Source organism: Galleria mellonella, unplaced genomic scaffold (genome assembly GCF_026898425.1).
Source record: "Galleria mellonella isolate WM207_F2 unplaced genomic scaffold, CSIRO_AGI_GalMel_v1 utg213, whole genome shotgun sequence".
In the NCBI taxonomy this organism is placed as follows: Eukaryota; Metazoa; Arthropoda; class Insecta; order Lepidoptera; family Pyralidae; genus Galleria; species Galleria mellonella.
Window position 1 is genome coordinate 1,997,369 of NW_026442039.1, and position 21,253 is coordinate 2,018,621.

At 33.2% G+C, this 21,253-nt stretch overlaps 1 protein-coding gene across 3 annotated transcripts in view; it reads left to right on the top strand.

Moving 5' to 3' along the window:
- The window catches only part of LOC113511971 (bifunctional heparan sulfate N-deacetylase/N-sulfotransferase), a 137,888-nt gene that overhangs the window by 60,046 nt on the left and 56,589 nt on the right, over positions 1-21,253 (top strand). The window contains exons 1-2 of one of the 3 annotated variants that reach the window (XM_026895717.3): positions 773-1,033; positions 19,353-19,942. In XM_026895717.3, coding sequence (XP_026751518.2) covers positions 19,731-19,942 — 212 coding nt within the window. In that variant the 5' untranslated portion in view covers positions 773-1,033; positions 19,353-19,730. Of the gene's footprint in view, positions 1-772; positions 1,034-19,352; positions 19,943-21,253 lie in introns of those variants that run through there. The other 2 variants (XM_052894577.1, XM_026895716.3) reach the window with 2 other exon arrangements.

The window sequence follows — 21,253 nt, forward strand, 5'->3', positions numbered from 1 at the left end:
TTTTCAAGATAATTTCGTTTCCAATATTTAATAGTAGAGTCAGGACCAGGCTTCGAGATAGGTAGTAATTCTCTAATTGTTAAAAAGTACCAACCCATGTTACTTACCGATAATACCTAATGTAATAATAAGTGAAAATATTACCTAATATAATTATAAATAACTGAAATAATTTTGTACCTATGATTGCTAAAGCAGCTTATTTCATCATCAGAATACATTAACCTTATCCTAAATTGATACATAGATTACTTTTATCCTAATCAGGCGAGCAAAGTAGCAAAACTGCAACTTTATACGTTAACCGCCTAATAGCGATGACCAAATCCGGATTGACATAATACGATTATATAAAGTCAGTACTTAATAACATATTTTCTTACATTTGCACTACGAACTGCAAATAATAGGACGACATGAAGTAACGTAACAAAATACTGACATACCTACACAATTTGTCAAACAAACGTGAGTATACCATTAATAAAGGGAAACGAATCTGCCGTGCAAGACAAAGAAGCCGGTATCAGTATTTATTGGCGTGCTTAGTATTAATCGGGTCGGATCGTGCTCTGTATCGCTGGGTGCCGGGAGAACGTTGGCAGCGGCGAATGGATGGACTGTCGTGGTTGGAACGCGCCTAATTTTTCCTTAACATACAATTTTTCTTTCGTAGCGCGTAGCGTTTTCGTAGCTACGCCCGCCCCTGTAGGTGCTTCTCACGCTGCGCTGCTATCACTTTTACCGTCGCTATCAGTACTTCTGTCGCTTCAGTCAGTATGCCCCCAGGCTCGGCGGAGGTCAGACGTATTGCGTGCTGCGTCCCCGCCTGCTCGCGTACGAAATGTGTGACAATAAGTGTTGCTTCCTCTTTGTTATCTAATATTTTGATGTGTTTATAAACAGATGTCTGCTATACCATAGTTACACCTAAGACTAAATAAATCGAATTCTAGCTATTGTGTCATAATTATACAGTAAATTTTCGCGAACATAATATACATGTGATAACCTCGTAACTATCAATAAAAGGGTAAGAAATTTACTATTGCATTTTGATAATGAACGTTATGTATCTTTAAATAACGTTTTTTGTTGTCATTATTTTTAAGTTTAATTAATGTAATAATATAAATTAATTAAAAAAAATAGAATATACACCAAATTAGATTTCTTTCCCTTATGTTTTTAATACAGCACATTTGACTTTCTTTCTAATATGGTTTTACATTTGCTTGTGGTTTCCCATAGTATTTGATGAGTCACTCCGTCAGCGACCCTAATATAAACATTTATAACCGTTTCCCCTCTTTATCTTCGTTTATTAGCTTATAATAAAATTATTTACTTTTAAATGACTTCAAAGAGAAGGTTCTTAACTCTCCTGTACGTGTATGTATACTCGTATTTCTTATTATTATATATATTATGCGATGCTTTCAGCAATTTTGAGCCGATTTAAATTTTTTTTTTTTTTTTTTGTAATCGATAGAGTTTACTTCAGTGTTAATTCCGTATAAATTTTGTCACTATTAAAGTTGCCGTTTATATTTATGACGATGAGCATCTAGGACAATAACCTACACCCGGATTCCCAACTCTAGCCAATTTCTATGTTTCATTCATAAATTGGTTCGACCGAGTATCGAACTCGGAATGTCATTGTATGGCACACAAAACAAAAATATAACATTTATGTAGGTATCTATATAAAAGATTTCTGCAATCGAAGTTGAGAAATGGCTGAAAATGTTACAAATAGACGGTGTTCATGACATTGTCATAACTGAACAAAGTACTACTACTAATATTGTTATACATAGGTCGGAATATAATTCTCTTAATATTTCCTAGTTGAGTGTCACTATAATAAATCATATGTTAGTGAACTTAGTCATCCCAAATGAATGATAATGAATTATGACACAATTTGGTTACATAAACAATGTGGACTTATTAAAATAAGTTTAAATAACTTGTTAAAAAAAGAATAAATAAATTCGATAGAAGCTGTGCTCATATGTGAGTATTTTCCTTTGTGATCGCGGTAATGCTACCAAAATGTACCCTTCATACCCCGTATAGGTTGGGAGGGTTGTCACAAATTTATTCGCAATTAACAAATAATTTTACGATATGACGCCAACACGCGCTACACTTACGAGCGAGCGAGACGCACACCCTCATCGAGGTGTTTATTGCTTGCATAACTTGGCTGATTTAGCTCTTAAAAAGAAGCACAACTACGTAGTTATTATTATGAATTTCAAAGCAGTGTCGATTCAAAACGTTTATTATAGTTGTAATCACCGGAGCATTGGTTCTTATAATTTAAGTTTAGCAGTAATAGTAGTCGTAACTACAGGCTACGAAATACTACGATAACTCAAAATTAAACGGTATCCAAGTCTAAATAATTAAACCTATTATATTAACAGACAATTTGGTCCCATATAAAACGGACGAATTTAAACTGATCCAAACCTATAATTACAAGGACCAACGCTCACCTACGCATTAAAAAGTAAACAGCAATAATTGTAGTCACAGCTACTGGCTAGGAAGTATTAAGAATAGTTAAATTTAAAAATTTTGGGTTGAAGGTAAACTCTATTATATAATCAATTTGATTTCTCAAAATAACTTGGATTAATTTAAACTGATCTAGACCTGTCCTCGTAAAAGCCAATGCTCACGTACGCTTAGAAATGGCACAGCAGTTATATTGGTCATAGCTATACGCTACGAAGTACTATGTTCTGTCAAAATTAAATTCTGGGCTTAAAAATAAATTAAATTTAAACTGATACAACGATTTTGTAATGTAAATGAGCAGTAATATCGATATAGCTATGAATTATACAAAATTTGGAAGATACTTTAATCGGGGGAGGAGATTTTTAGTAATGGGTTTTTAGTAAAGCCGCCCCATTGCTAGCAATATACTTTGTCTAATCGATCTTTACGTCCCCCCCCCCCCCCCCCCGAAAACCGTCGTTGATATTTTCTAATAAGTTCGTCTCAATGAGCCAACTAAATTGTCTTCGTATTCAATCGCCATTCCATTTTCATTCAATAAAAATAATAGTATTTTTAATACATCTTTCACAAATCACCCGTCACCCACATTAATTCTGTCATATTAACTCTAATAAAATTTAAGGATTATGACTGTAGTCCTTTATCTAGTTTTAACACGCTAAAGTATAATTTAATTGAAGTCATATTTTTTCACTGCACTAATAAGAAATTAATTTTTAATCAATTAGTCTATATTCTGGTATTCTCTCTTTAGAGAAAATTTTATTAATGAAGCGGCTATCAAAAGAAAAATATAACGAATTTTTTACTAATTCTACTAACTAATATTATAAATGTCAAGAGTTTGTAAAGATATTTGGCTTTGTATTACTCAATCATATATAAATGAGGTTATCAGAAAGATAACACATATGAACCGTATTCTAGATGAACACTGCATATAGAACACTTTTTTATTTTAATTCATACGGGCGATGCTGTGGGACCAGTTATTATTACAGAAATATAAAAATAAGGTTGTTTATCACTTCTTGGAGCCTTAATGGCACTTTGTCATAAAATTTCTAATGTACAAAGTATTTAAGAACAACTTCTCCCCATAGAGTAACTAACTGGATCTCGCAACATCTAGCGTCGCCAGTATCAGTATATAAAGTATATTACGTTTTAAGTTAGAATACAACCTATCCGTGTACCAAATTTCAGTCAAATCCGTTTAGTAGTTTTTACATGAAAGAGTAACAAATATTCATCCATATAAAAATTCTCACAAATTTCTGTATTTACTTATTATTACATAAATATAAAATTGAGTTTTACTTTGCTTTTTTTTTGTATATGGTCTTTGTCAAATAATTTCTGATGTACAAAGTATTTGAGTAGGACTTTTCTCCATAGACTAATTAACTATATCGCGCGTCGCTGAATCAGTTTATAAGGTATCTTGTGTTTTCAGTTAGGACATAACCCACCCATGCAATAAGTTTCGTTCAAATCCGTTCAGTAGTTTTACATGAAAGAGTAATAAATGTCATACAAACATTCTCATAAACTTAAGCAATTATAATAGTAATGGGATGACCTACTATTACCATTCCGGCCTGCCCCCTGATCGCGTATCTTGAAAACAGTTTACGATAGACGAAACTTGCTCGATATTTGTTGTCAATCTTCGTTTTTGACATGTATTACCTAAAAACGCGTAGTAAATCAACATTTCTGATGTCTATTAAAGCGATATAAGAGCTAAGATTAGTATTCTGAATTAATTCTATTATTACTTGTTAATACTGGTGTTTGTCAGAGAAAAGTGTATTTAACTCGTGCACAGTTTGAAAATTAATTTTACTGTGTAACTAAATATTAAAAACAATGATATTCCAGTCTGTTTTACATTTAGCTATCGTTGACGAAACGATCATGTCGTGTTTGTTATGTAGGTGATTAGCCTACTGGCATAAGGTCTCACGATTTAAAAATGATAATCAGCTATTAAAATTTCTAAAACTATCGGAACAAGCCCTAAAGGCCTTATTATATGTAATTCAACTATTTGCATCGATTATCTCGTATATTGTGTGGACTCGTGAAGGCGAGCTCTTTGCTTTTGCCATTTAAGATGAGAAATGGGCAGCAGTGCGGTTGCGACAGCGTCGGCGAGCGCTAAGATTGCCGCCGCATTATACTTATGCACTGAATATTCATTGTCGCGGCGCGTACTAAGCTAGAGCTCTTTAATCAACTCCTTTTGCCGACTATTACTTTGCCGGTATCATTATAACTGTTATGCAAGAATCACAAGTGAAACTACAAAAGACTATTCCGCTAAAATATGAGATTGAAACTACATCCGAAATGTTTGACATGAATATAAACAATGTCATGTGCGTACTCTTAGAGAGACGAATTTATGCAGGCTAAGAACAGTTTTAACGCGTATTCATATTTTTAGGCGGTATATTTTAAGTATATGGAACGCGGGAGCATTCCTTATAGCAGTTTACTATTAAGGGGATTTTGTCAGTATTTGCCGCGCTTGATAGGTGGATTGGCAACCGCAGTTTGTCTTATGGTGATGTTTCAGGAGGGGCGCTGCTGTCCATCCTTTTACAATTAAGTTCCCTTAGTCGCCTCTTACAACACTCACGGGAAACGAAGGGGTGACACATTCTACACTGGGACCACATGCCATTTGTGGAGTATTATTATTGAATAATCCTCTCAATTTATTTATAAAATTGACCGTTGTTAAATTGACAAAGCCAATTTAAGTTTAATTATCTTTATATTATTATTTCAGCCGTTAACTGTCCACTGCTAAATATAGGCCTTCCCCATAAGGGGTGTTTTGCCAGTAGTTGCCACGCTTGGCAGGCGGGTTGGCAACAGCAGTTAGGCTTTTACAGATGTTTTAAAAGGGACTTGCTGCCAATCCTTCCACCATAAGCTCCCTTAGTCTTATAACACCTACGGGAATGGAAGGGGTAGCCAATTCTGTGCCGGGACCGACACGGTAAATTATCTTTATAGTCCCTAATAAAAAAATATTTATAATTATGAAAAAAGCGGAAGTTCTCAATTCAGTTTTTTTTTTATGTTTGTTTCGTCAGAACTTCGTCACTTCTAAATCTATTTGGTAAATTCTTTTTTATTTAAAAGGATATACTTACAGGTTAAATCCAATAGCAATTTTATCAAAATTCAAAAATTCAAAATTCAAAAATCATTTATTCATGTAGGACATTTTAGCCGCTTATGAACGTCAAATTTTTACATTTTAAAATCATTTCAGTAGTTTAATTTTTAGATCAAAATAACTGGTTTTATCAGAATCGAGCTAAATTTTTTTTTTGTACGACACACAGGATCTTTTTTCTCGGTTACAAAGAACAATTGCAAGAACTCGCACTTTTGTAATTAATATTGTTAATTAGGTATATATTTTCATATGTCGACCCTTCTCTACGTATTAACTGGCGTCTATAAAATGTTAATTGTATGAATAATTCAACTACCCTTTCTACTTGTAATTAAAAACTATTTCAAACTGCCCATTAAGTTTTATTTCACGAGCGTCTAATTGATTGTAACTGTCATTCAATTATCCTTTCTTTGAACATTATAATGCTATAACTGCTCAACAGAAGTAATAAACGGCCGAATATAATTGAACTTCCTGGCAGTATGTACAAATTAACTGGTGGAATGAAACCACCTGTGTTGTATTGACTCCTCTGAAGAGCTTGTGTTGATCAATTGTTCGGAATGGCCGGAAACAAACTCAGTCGGTGAAAGCCAATAGACACTCCCGATCTAAGAGCGAAATTACTCGAAAAATTGGTTTCGAAAGGATCCCTGTGGTAGCGTTATTGAAAAAAGGTCGGCTTGATTGATATTCGAACTTTACACGTTGAAACGCTGAAAATGCAGAACGTTTCGGTTTTTCGTCCCTGCAAAAAAAAGATTGACTCAATTTGTTCTTGTCCGTTACGCAATAAACTCAGCGTTGGGTATTTTTAACATCAGATTTATCTTCTGGGGAGTCTGTAATCGCCCTAATTTCGTTGGACGAAATTAGGATTTAGAGTGTTTAAATGGTAAATTAATGAGTTATGTAAATGTTATAATGTTACATGTCCCTTTATTTTCTCACGTAATAGCCCTTATAATAAAATGTTATTTGTTTGCTTCTTATGTGAAAACAGTGGTAATTATTATAACGAACTAACTCACATAGCGACTTCACGTACAGATCCCGTTATATTTCGTTCGCGTGGGAATTTCAAAAAATTATTGTATTCGTCAAATAAAAATATCATATTCAAAATTTCATATTTGAGTTAAAGGTTTCAATCAGGATCATTTTTTTTTATTTAATTTTTTTTTGTTATCACTCGGTTGACTAAATAATGGTCATGAAAGATGTTTAACTTTAGGCTTATAATAACAATATAAAATAACAATATAAAAGAAAAAAACGAAAAAAATCGCCAATAAATAATCATTAAAATAGAACAAAATTGGCCGTAGTTTATTCCTATTCTTCCGATAGAAATTCTAAAAAGCATTACATAAACTGTAAAATAAAAATTTGCCATTAAAAAATAATGGTTTTACCTTGTGGACCTTTAATTACAAGAATAATAATATATTTGGGATGGAGAAGAGCATTTATTTTTATGCCGATCACCAAAATGAAGTCGCGAATCTAATTAGTAAAAAAAGCCATTCGATGTACAATCTATATAACTTTAATTTATTCAAAACAGCTCTTACTTTACTGCTTTACTTTCGTAATAAATGCCCACATTTCTTTACAAATATCATATATTTTTTAAGATATTATTATTGCAAGCAAAAATTTAATTACCTCAACGGCAGCGCTCTTGAGACTCGAGAGCCATTGTGCTTCAAACAAAACGTCATACGCACTGCCGACGACGGTCACGAGAGAGCTCACCGTGATAGATGATATTCGAGAACAATTAATCTTGGGCAAAATATGCGGACGATTTGCGAGCGAGTGGTCGGGCCTAATGGTTGGGAGGATTATCACGCGTCTGCGTCCCGCGCACCCAGGCCCCTCGTCATTAGCGAAAAACCTCCGCTCTGACCTAATAAAACAAAACACTGACCGCTGAAACCATTATAAAAACACGGTGTGTGCATACGAAACACGTTGGAGAAGCAATAACGCGCCGGCACTAGCCCATATATCATAGTAAGGGGTTTCATAAAGGAGGCGGCGCAACCCTGCGCTCGGACACTGAAGGCGTTGTTATGCGACGCCGCTGTCCTCGGATAATGTCTTGCATAAATTTCGCTGTAATCGAGTAAAGCCAGTGCCACTTGCATAATTTAATGCAAACAAGCATTGCAGTTCATAATCGTATATAAAAATATCATAGTAATACCCAGACACTGAAAAATTTTCATTTTAACAGATAAAAAAATAACGAACGAGTAAATTTTGAGATCAACTCGCAATTTTTTTTAGTTATTATGGTGTATGATTATACGCTTAGTGTATGATTGAATACCACTTGAAGGATAATTTCTTAGAACATTCCGATTCTGTAATCAGGGCCGTGCCTGACGGGCGTTCATTGCGTGCACCGCACGCAGGCGGCCGAAATTAAGAGGCGGCCAAATCGTTACAAGTTGTTTACTGGGCAAATTAATATATATCCTGTGTATAATAATAAACATTAAAAATTAAAGTAGTTTTTTTTAATGGGGGGCGGCCATACAGACTGGCACGCAGGCGGCCATAAAATCTGTAATTAATATATATTATATATATATATTTATTTTGGGTTTTGTAATATTTATTTCCGGATCACTAAAAACTGATTTCCAGTTTTTGTTATACATTCATAGATATAAAAAAGATATATATATACACTTGCAAAGGAAAACAATTGATAGTTCCATTCATTAGATATATATATACACTTGAACACTAGGTTGCAACCAGTAAGGTCAGTCAGTGTGCATAATCGATGTTAATTGATCTGACGCTCGATTGCCTTTGATTGATTCAGAATTTCAATAATTTCAATAATCATCGAAAGCAATATAGGTAACGAGAAATTTCGAATAAGAAATTTGGACAGTCTGTGCTTGCATCAACAAATTAAATTCAAATGAAATGTCTAAAAACATTTCATTAGTAAATTGGGTATCCCAATCTAATCATGATTAAACCCTATAAATATTAACAGCTTAATGAATATACCCACAACATAATTATCTTTCGGGATAAAGCAATGTACGAATTAATAATACATTAAATTAATTTACATTGTATTTCCAGTAACAAGAACGCATGATGCCGAGCTGTTCAGTTATGTTGTATTGAAATATCTAGAAGTACAATAAATTATTTAAATATAATGTACCTAGTCCAGCTATAAGTTCTATTACAAATAAAAATGCATTTTTTTATGAAGTAATGTAATATTACTAAAAGTTATACCTACATATTTATTAAAGTATCAGAAAAAAAAAAAAAAAAATCTATTCTAAATGGCCACCTTTAGCTTTTATACAGGCTTTTTATCTGTCTGGACACGAATGTATGGATTTACGCACTGTTTTCAAGGGAAATTTCGCCACTGCTTGCTTTAAAGATTTTTTTAAGAGACTCGATGTCGCCGTGTCGTTTAGAAGAGCAGGTCATGTTTTCTAAAACTGACCATGATTTGAAGTCTAAAGGGTTAAGGTCAAGGCGAGATGAGGGCTTGTCTTCATTTCTTATAAAGTCCGGAACGTTTGTTTTAAGCCAGGCCACTTTGTAGTTTGTACCTTGTGGCCAGGTGCAGAGACCTATTGGAAAGTCCACGGTATATTTTTAAAAAGTGTATCTTCTCTCAAGTCTGTATCTTGATACATTTTTGCTAAAATTTTTAGTCCTTTTTTACAAAAATGTAATTTTGTGACTCCTTAATAAGACACGCCGCACCAAATCATCACTGACGCAGGATGTTGTACCATTCCGACCACTTGAGCAGTTTTTTAAAACCGTGAGTGTACACTTTATCATATTATTTATTGTAGGTAGTGTTCTTCAATCGTGAAAATTTTTTCATCGGTAAAGAGAATATTTCTGTGCCTTTCACCTGCGTATCGCAACAGAAGGCGTTTTGATAGATCCACTCTCTTTAATTGTAAAGATTGATTCAGAGCATGTCCTGTATATCGATGATAAGCACTGGGCTTCAGGTCTTGGTTTATAATAAGCGACAGAGTCCTAGGGGCATCTTCATTTATCGCAATAAGATTTTTTGCTTCCTAATGGGGTTTCGGCGAATTCTGGCTTTAACAGTATAAACAGCCTTTGTAGTTCTAACAGCACGCGGCGGCCCTTTTTTTCTGGTCTTCGACAGAGGAAGTGTTGTTATATCTGTTGATAGTACGATATATGAACATACGGCTGATATCAAGCTTTTGAATTGTCTGGAATATAACCGACGGCTCCATACCCACTTTGTGCAAGGCGATCACTGCAATCCTATTTTCTTTAACAACCCATTCCATATTATAATTTGATAATGAACACGACAAAATATGTGAAATATCGCGAAATTGAAAGAAGTTTTTTAAATAATAAACGTGTTCCAAATTTAAAATAATTAAAAGTTTAATAAAAAAAAGAAAAGAAAGAAAAGTTTTAATGTAACAGTATGGCCAGGCCATGTAATATTTGCCTACAGATTTATTCTGCATGGACTATAGCCACGATAATTCCGTGGAAATGTTCTGCCGAAATATAGTTACTTTACGTATAAGTTCAGAATATGACAGGTATACACAATATGTCGTTTATAAATTCTTATTATTATTAAATTTATAGTACAGAGTAACTAAAACAATAATAGAACTGTTTTCCTCTTTAGAATGCTTACCACAAGGACACTACGCGGCTTTGCCCCAAGCAATCCATTTTCCACATGAGGAATTTAACACAAGGATACCTCATGTAACGTAGATATTAAAGAAAGGAAAGTACCGCCATAATAAAAAATACATGTTTATATCTTTCAGTTGTCGAGTACGCATAGATCGAACTCTGTTTAATTTTAAGACTATTTAGTCTTAAAGACGCTGTGTGTGATATATAAGTCTGATTATTATTAATATATATTTTATGAAAATTAGTATTTCCAAAAATCTATGTCCTCATAGTTCCTATATGACCTGATGCCATCATCACTCTTTTACTATCGTACCTAATGCCATAGAGCTAGAGTTCACTCTCGTTTCTTGGGGGCATAACATAGTACTACTATCCGTGCATCCTGTTCACTTATACCTCGTACATCTAGGTTGTAGAATGAGCTCCCATTTTCACTTTTTCCTTTACAATATAATATGGGGAATTTAAAAAAAGGTGCCTACAAACATTTAAAAGGCCTGCAACGCACAAGCAACTCCTCTCGTGTTGCAGGTGTTCATGGCCGACGGTAGCCGCTTTCCGTCAGGTGGATCATCGGCTCGTTTGCCTCCCTAACAATATATATATATATATATATATATATATATATATATATATATATATATATATATATATATATATATATATATATATATATATATATATATATATGGTATATATATATATATATATATATATATATATATATATATATATATATATATATATATATATATATATATATATATATATATATTCATTCTTAGTATTCGTAAAATCCCAAGGTTTGTCCGGAAAGACGTATAAAAGTTTTTTAAAAATTTTATTTTACAATTATAGTTACATTTGTATGTAAGCTGCCCCGTCGTGTTTCCCCCAAATGCCGCCCCCGAAGTACCAATTTGGAACCTTTTCCGAATAGGGGGGGTGTTCGGTCACCGTAATGGAATTTGTACTTCACGGACAACAAGAGAGGTACATTGTATACACAAGGTGACTGTAATTATTCGAAATATAACAATAGTATTCATGATAATAAATCAACATTGTCTTGACATTTAATGGAGATGTCTTATCGAATTAGATCGGCAAAAATTTCACGGCCATTCTTGCCGAGTTTCGAGAGAAACTTGATTACGACGCGCTGCTCTTCAACGGAAGCGGGCTCCATGCCGAATGTTGAAATAATTCGCACCGCACGGCGGTCAGACCAGAACTGAAGCATTGTTAGGGACAAACACTTTTATTCTTATCAAATCGTATATTTCATCAATGGCGTGATTTCTATGAAGAATGTTTTTGTATTTTGGTGATAGACCGGCCTTGGAAATAATTATTGAATATTCTGAATATTATTATAAAATTCATATACCCTTTCTGGTACAATTTATATACATTTATACACATTAACAATAAATATTAGATTATTTTAGTTTTGATACGATTTCGTTCAGTAAACTAATATCGTATGCTACTAGCGCAGTAGATTCTGGTTAGCACTAGAAGGCAAACTCGGGCGCGGCAGTTCTATCGCGCAGACTAAGTCGCGCGCCAATGCAAATTAGTGGAATCACAATTAGTAGTCGATTGTTATTCGCACTGCAGCCTTGTGTTTAATAAATGGAACAATCCAGGTAAGAGATTCAGCAAATAAATTATGAAGCAGCATACTCAGTTTTCACTCATACCTGAACCTTTTAGACCCCCATCTCAGTTAGTGTCTAACTATAACATATATATAAATAGCATAGTTTTGATAACCCTGCACAAAAAAGCCTTGGCAACCTCAATTCAAGTCTAGTCAATTTAGACACTTTCTCCGTCAATTTTAATTAAAATTGACGTCAAAATGTCGATGTCGTGTAATAATTATTCCCGACCAATTTTCCGGTGACAGTAAATACTTAATAAACTCAAATGATATTTACCACATTGTCTCTAATGTATCTATCTGAAATTACTGTCTTGAACGTATAATAACTCTATTCCAAGAAGAGCCCTATACGAATCTACATTCCTGTTGTTATATGGGTCGAATTTTCATAACTAATAACAATTATCAAATTTTAAGTGTTGTTGTAATTATTGGATCGTGTTGTTTTCAACGTACTTCAATTCGGTTCTTTTTTATGTTTATTACTTTGAACGTCAGATCTAAACAAAACTGGATTTTTTATCTGAAAGGATATGCAGAAACCGTAGAAATTTTATCGAAATTGTAATATATAATGGTTTTACTACAATTGAAATCTGTTATTTTTAACATAATCTTAATTATTGACTAAATAAAAAATGCAATTAACGTCAGGTATATATTATACCTGACGTTAATTGTATTTTTTACTGTGTGGTCCCGGCATAGTATAGGCCACCATTTTCTTTCCCATTGCTCTCGTAAGAGGCGACTAAGGGAAATAGTCAAGGGATGGGCAGCAGCATCTCTCTTAAAACATCACCAAAACCTAACTACGGTTGCTAAACCGACTGCCAACCGTGGTACTACTGACAAAACCCCCTTGTAAACGATCCCGGCTGTTAATAGCTGATATGATGATGATGTATATACCTATTAGTACATATACGTGTTAGTTGTAAAAAACTATCCTCCAGCAGTACCTGTCGTTCGTTTTTTGAAACTATATTATACTATACTATTAACTATTGAAACAATATATTGCCAGTATGTAATACCACTCCATTTTAGCTCTTTCAAAATGTAGCTTCTAAAAAATACATTAGAGCAAAACGTCACAATTAACAACATTGCAAAGACAGATATGTGGCGCTATTTGTTGTACAAATAACAAGCGCGTAATGTCCTCCCGGTTGACAGATGATGTCGGGGCAATTAATCTTGACCAAATATGCGGGCTTTGGACTCCGTGGTCCGTGGTCCGTGCCTTAATGACGACGTCTGTGTTCCGCTTCTTTACGTTCCACTACACTCTGTCCTTTATCTCCGGCATTTAGCCTCTAATTGTTATTACCATCTAACACATACCACCGGAAAAGTATTGCATGAATTCTGTTTATCATTTCAATAAGATGCGGTTTGCGGTTTTAGTATAAGTATCGTATTATATACGAATTTAAACAAATATTTTTATTAAGATGACAATTTTAAATGTACAAGTTCGATTCGTTCAGTGAAACAACCTATTTTACTCGTACTAAAGTATTGCTGTAGTCTTGAATAAAAGTGTCATAATTTTCGTCTTCCTTTTTTCATACACTAACAATATGGACTAAGTTTTCATGTGAACTATTTTTATTCATCTAGTTTCTAAGGAAATTATCGGTTGCCTACGTGTCAGTAAAAATACCTATATTCTCGACATAATTCTTGCTGTCAACCTCTATTGCTATTAGATATTCACACCCTATAGAAGCTGACTCGTATGGAAAACATTCCAACACACAAATGCGATCCCCAATTGTCACATCGCAAAATATATAATACACGATGTCCTCTTTCGTGTAGGTTATTGACATCGACAGACCCCTGTCATTGTCAGTGTCCTGATTCATACGGTGAAATATTTTAGATGAGCGATCCGCACTTTATGGGAGTTTCATGTTAACGTTAGAATTATTATGCGGGTTTCCGAAAACCGTAACGACGAGGTGTGGTGAACGAGCGAAGTTATTATAACTTGGTCCATCCCTTTACCGCCATACACTATTAAAGACCATTGTGTTTTGATTTGAAACTGTTGAACTTTATTGTAATTGTGTATTTATGGTATAGAACCATAAATGCATATACCTTTCATAACTGTACAAGTTTCTTACTTTATATACATCTATAGAATGTTTCTTCTATGAACAATTCTCGTCATCACTTTGAAATTCTCTTCAGTTCTCAATTAGAGTTTTTTCGTTAATTTAATTGAACTTAATAGTACGGTCCGATAATTGAACTGAATTCATCATCCACGCACAATTGTATAATGAAACTGTAATAAAGTCGTATTTGTAATACGCAACCAATAAATATTACATTTTTATTTATGACCGTTGACTAATCGCTCTCACTGCTTTCATGATTGTATTGATTTTATTTACTTATAACCGATATAAAAAAAAGTTTGACATTTACATGAACGTAACCTTTACATATTCTGAGCCAATTTTAATGATTATTAATTGATGTTATATATTGTTGTTAAAATGATTTTTAGAACATAACTTTATATAATGAATTTTCATGTCTTATCCTTTATATTACTTATAATAAATTCACGATGTATGAGTATAAGAATTACTTGTAGAGTCAAGAGTCCAATTCAATTTCGAGGAACAAATTCCGAACTTTTTTCAATTTACATGTTTATTTATTATGTTTGGTTTTTCGCGGTGATGCTTTGGCAGATAAGGTGGGGGAGAGATATTAATTTTAACATTTTATGTTACGTTAAATGTTTACCCTATATTTTCAAGTTAAGCACAAAATAATAATTATTAGTATATTTTTAACATCACATTTTTTTAACCTATACGTACATATGTCTCTCCAAAATCAATTGAATAAGTCTGAAAAAAAAATTTACTCAAATTTCAACACACATTTGTTTTATTAAGAGATAGACGGGACGCACAAGTATAAAATTTTATAATTTGTCATTTTAAATTCTAGGGCATGAAGAGAAGGGACATCAGGATATTAATTTATTAATCTTTATTAGCAAACAAGTGTTATAGTAAGCGGTTGCCATGGTCTATAAACAACCGCTATACCGGAAGCACAGCGCACGTATTGCCAACACTGACAAAACATCATTACACCTTTTTTGAAAAACTCCACATCTATCATAGTCATCATTATAAAAGGTTTTATTCTCTATTACTGAACATAAATAAAGGCGTCCTTTATATTTTGATATGAACAAAGAACTGTGCTACTTACATCAGTGTGTAGATATTCATACGTCTAAATGTCAAAAGATAATGGAGTCATTAAGAAATATTGGTTGAATTTATATATTTATAATATTGCTACAATTGTTTTCGGCTACTGCACGTAAATACCTCTGTAAATACTCACTTAGAGATATACGATCTCATTTTACATGTTAGAATTAACGGTTTGCTATTTTATGTTTGATCGTTAACTAAAGTACGTACGTTGCATACACGTATCAATATTATATTGTGTGGTTTTGTTGAACGCTACACACAATCATCATAACACATATAGGTTATATTGTTTATATTTGTCAATACTGAAGAGCTTTATCCAGGATGTAAGAGATTGTATTGATAAGTATGATATTATCTTTTTTTACTATTGAAGGGTCCCGCGATTAAGGGATAACTACTTATGAAAATATAATTATAAGAATTAGTCTTTTGTTCATTATTACTAGTTTTTATTTAACTATGTTATCATATAATACATATAATGTTTTACATTTGACATTGATAATTTTGCTGATAACATCATGCTACTCAAATAATATAAATTATTTTATAATGGGAAGAAATCACTATTAATCACATTGTATATTTGTAAAGGATGCACCTATCTTAAAAAGCTGCGATATTGGCAGTTAAGTTAACGGACCTATTGTTCACCGGAATCGGCCCGAGGACAATCACAAAGCCTTTCTACGTTTTAAAAATCTTATCTCCACTGCAATGACTACTGTGCTCTAGATGAGCGTACTCTCAGCCGCCTTTTTTATTCTTTTAATTAACAACTTTAGCTTTTCTTCGTTTTGTGCTCATTGCGGTAATCATTCTTTCTGGGAAATAAGTCTTAACATAACTAATTTCCTTGCTGCAGTTAGCTAAGACTATTCTATTATTTTAATAAGTGATTATCTAATCTCATTTCATTTAACAATCCTGATTAGTAGGTGAGAAATAAACCCCTACTCGACATTGGGCAGTTCGCATTAACCTTTCGAGAAGGGAGGTCTACGGATCTACGGCCCGGTTACAAGCGGGTCATCTGCTAGTTAATATTCAAAGGGTCGCACAATCACGGATTCCGTACACGTTTCTCTTCTACCATCGCCTCGGAACGAGCTTTCGAATCTTCCCTTTTAGTTACCACATAGACCACTATGCTTTTGTGTAAAATAACCTACTTACAAACTCAACAGATACATGATGGTACAAGTTAGATGATTATGAAAATGGAATAATGTGCAAGTTGAATTTAAAACTGTTCTAAATTAAATATTAAAATTAAGAACATGTTATAACCAACAAAAATACAAACATTGTGTCTTATAGTTTTCCTTATGCTATTTTTTATATTATTCTATTATATTATTCTTTTATATTATATTAATTTTTTTTTTTTTTTTTTTTTTTTTTTTTACAACACAGGGGGCAAACGAGCATGCGGCTCACCTGATGGTAAGTGACTACCGCCGCCCATGATCACCCACAACACCTACGGCATTGCAGGTGTGCTGCCGGCCTTTTAAAAAGGAATATGCTCTTTTCTATATTAATTCCTTGTTCGTAACCTTCGCTACAGGTGGATTTTCTTTTTATATTTTGTTTCAGACTTTACTATAACCCTGGTTATATATATTTGTAATCTTTTTAGGATAACATCTCTAAATAGTTCCTACAAACCAAATAAATTAAACTAGTTTCAAATTATCCACGACGACACTCAAGACTCAAAGTAAACTGCGGTCGTTAGCATGTCCGAAGTTAAGTCAAATATAAAGTTGTTCTGCATGTGAACAGTTTATTTGGCGTTTGTTCTCCGATAGCACTAATTACTCTGATTTAAAATATACATATTCCCTTTAACTTTTCTTAAAGTTCCTAATATATCACTAAATACTTATAGAATAAAAGTGAACTATAATATAAATGTTTTATGTCTAATTTCTATTAGCATGAAATATAATTTTTATGACGATAAACTTAACATCTTAACATCTTTGCTCAAAATTTATTTTGGAAATAACATTTCATAGAAAAATACTGAAAATCGTTTGTAATAATTTCTTTATCTAATTTTGGACTAGCCTCTGTAAATTCGGAAAATGATGTAGCGCGCAGAAACAACGTTTCATTGTCCCTCCCAAATCGGATTTCACATTCATTACTTAACTTTTTGATCAAATTTAATTCAGAATTTTGAGGATCGCTCTTCCAATTTCACAGTTGAATGGATTTGTTTCGGGGCTGCAAAGAAGTGTTTCAATGTAAGCCTTCATTCAAATAACGCGAAGGTCGGATTTGTAGGAGCGGCCGACCGAAGTATTTACGACTCAACGGACTCAAAGATCTCCAAAGATAAATTTATAGATATATATTTTAATATTATGCTATTTTGTTAAAATTATTTACTAATATAATTATACTAAGCAGTTGAAATTTGTAAATCGTACTGTAAAGATATTACCGACGATAAATGGATATAAATATCTGCTTTTTGATGGTTAAAATTAGTTTCTTATTTCTTTTTAAAATTACTTTATCATTTTATTTGAAATTGATTACTGAATGTATAGTAGCAAAATTAAAATTTTGCTTTTTAATGGTTAAAATTAATTTCTTATTTCTTCTTAAAATTAATCATTTTATTTGGAATTGATTACTGAATGTATAGTAGCAAAATTAAAATTTTAATATAATGTATCCTAAATTTATAGAAAAAAATGCACATAATTTTAATCGATATGACTGCATCAATAGACTTATCTATTTTATAAGGTAACACAGCAAGTCCACCATTGGAAGCTAAACGGTCGGGTAAATAATTCCGCTGGTATTAACCATTATTTGGCATTGGCATTAGCCATCTCAGTATACCGTTTTCATTAAGTGATCTAATAACTGGACGAGATTGGGATAATCCTGTCACACAGAGATAGGATTTACAATGGCACACTGCCATTGACAATGAGCAATGAACCTTAGAGGATAACTACTATGAATCCACAGTGGGAATATATGAATTTAAAATAAGGTCTCATTTCTTTAACAATTTAGAAGTTGATTAAAAATGTAATATAAGTCTGTAAACATAATAAAAAGGTATATGTATTTTTGGAACTTTTTAAAATATTATATCTGTAGTTTAAAAAAGAAAACAGCAACTTGTTCCTAATATTTTTCGGTTCAGAGGAACTCCCTCCCGCGGTTTACACAAAGTTTGTAGAATGATCTACCTGCTAAGACGATTTTCCTTAAGATAGCATGGGCTTCTTCAAAAAGAGCGTATTAAGGTTTCTTAAGGGTCAGCAAGGCACGCACGACATCCCTGATGTTACAGGTGTCCATAGGCTACTGTAATCCCCTTTACCATCAGATGGATCGTATGCTTGTTGGCCATCATAATAGCATGAAAAAATGTATTATATTGTAATTTTTTTTCAATACGCTTCAAAATATTTTATTCATACAAATTGTTTCGAGCCAGCATAACAGGCTTATATTTATAAACACAGTTTAGTTTATGAAAAAAATTCATTGCTATATACTCGTAAATTATTCAACGATTCTATTTACACTCAAGCTAATTTTGGCAAATCACTTTTTTTAATCGGTTTATACTGAATCTATCTATCCATTTAAGAGCTGCGCTCTTGTCGGTGGAGCTCTTGCCACTCACTACGATTTTCAGCGAGTCTCTTCACCTCTTGATACGACACGACACCAACTCCTTCCTTGATCTGCCTGATGTAACTATGTCTCGGTCTCCCTCTCCCCCTTCTTCCTTCTATCTTACCTTCTATTATAATGTTCATAAGTTCGTCGTGTCGTATCAAGTGTCCTAACATTTTTAAATCAGTTGAATTAAAAAGTTTACCTGTATAACGAGTGTTTTTTACAATTCATTGTACGATACGAATTACGTATTTCTTAATAAGTTTGTTTATAAAAAAATCTCTTGTTGCAGAAAATACAGATGAGCGCCATTCCCGGTGCTCTGATACCGTTTATACGGATGCCGTGAGCTCTAGCACCGAGAGCGCACGCCGTCGCCGTGATGAGCACAACCCGCCATAATGCGTCGGCGGCCATTTTAAACCGGAGACGAACGCGTTTGTCGGCTCGAGATGGCCGTCAACCGCGGCGCCCACGCACTAGGCCACCCTGCGCACGCGCGCCCTCATGCCCCCCAGCACTATGAAATGTGGAAACATAGCAAGTGGCGAAAGAAAACGTCACAACCAAGGACAAACGTAGCAGTTAGGGTGCCCAGATAGAGACAGTGCACCGTGATATAATTAGAGGCCTAAGTGTTACTGTTTTGTGTAAATATAGTGGAGTGTAAATGTTAAGGATGACGGGGGAGGTTCGAGGCTTGCGTACACCGCTGCTCGAGTGCGGTGGTGAATACGCCCACGCACACAAGGCGACGGCTCCACGGTGCTGTTTTTGGCTGGCCAGCCACGTCAACTTGAAGAAATGCGTCTTTGGCATCATGTTGTTATCCGTCCTCACCAGTTTATTCTATTCTTATTACGTTACAGTACCATTCACGAGGTAAGTTTACTTTGTATTATTTTTTGTATATTTGTATTAATCCTATTTATATTGTTCATCTATGACAGCTATTCACATTAGACTAGGTCAAGTATCACTAGTAATATATATATATATATATATATAATTTCATGATACTAGGTAACGCCCCAAGAGGTAACAAAAACAATTACAATAATCACATTTATAATATCAGTTAATACAGTATATATAATAAAAAATATATCCATATGTTATAAAGTAATAATGGAATATATTCAAATTTAGCTACACTAATAGAAAATATGCATCATTCGCATATAATTAAATTTACTTGCTATCATAACGATTTGTAACAAATACCTACGTCGCGAATGCAAAAAAATAATGTGAAATAGTTCCTATCGGTTAGAGCATATTCATTTTATTCATTAGTATCAGCACAATGTTAAAATATATCTTGTATTAATATTTTAGATGATCACATAGATTAATACTCACTTAGATATACCAGGGTTACCAGTAGTTGCCACGGTTGGCAACCGTAATTAGGCTTTGGTATTGTTTTAAGGTCGACGATATTGCCTATCCTTCAATTATTAAATTCCCTTATGATTACGCTTCTTACGATACCCACGGAGGAGTGAAGAATGACCTTTCGCCAGACATTTCGCCCCCTATTGCCCATTTATACTCTAAACCAGTATATTTTCTAACACATAGAAAACTTTAAAAATTATTTAAAACATCGCCCACAACCACATATTTTTTTCTTGTAATCTGTAATAAAAGGTGTGTTTTCATACCTATATATATTATTTGCATTATGTTTATTGAATTTATAATCTGACCTTGTTTACAAACAGATAAAATATTCTCTTTGTTATTTATTAATTAACCTCTGATATTTTAGTTCATAACGCTTTAAGTTATTCTTAACTTATATCAATATTCTGTTTTTACTTCTGTGAAGAGAAATAAATCTATAATCCTTATTACTATAATCATACGTATAAATAATTCTAAACATGTACATATTTATACTTTGCTTAATACTCTACACTCTCTACTTCATGAACAACTTCGTTTTAAATTGTGTCTAGAAGAATGACGTAAATCGTTCGCAAAGTAAAAAATAATTACCAAAATACGTGGAATTTCTTAATTGTGTATTGTTTTCAATTAGAAATTCATATTTGTTACAAATAAAAAACAAGAATTTACATATCAAATTACGATCAGAAGCAATTTGTTTTGTTATTGTATTTTATCTTATTCCGTTTTTTGAACGTGTGGCATGTGTGCGTAATTTTTTTTTTAATAATTGTAGTG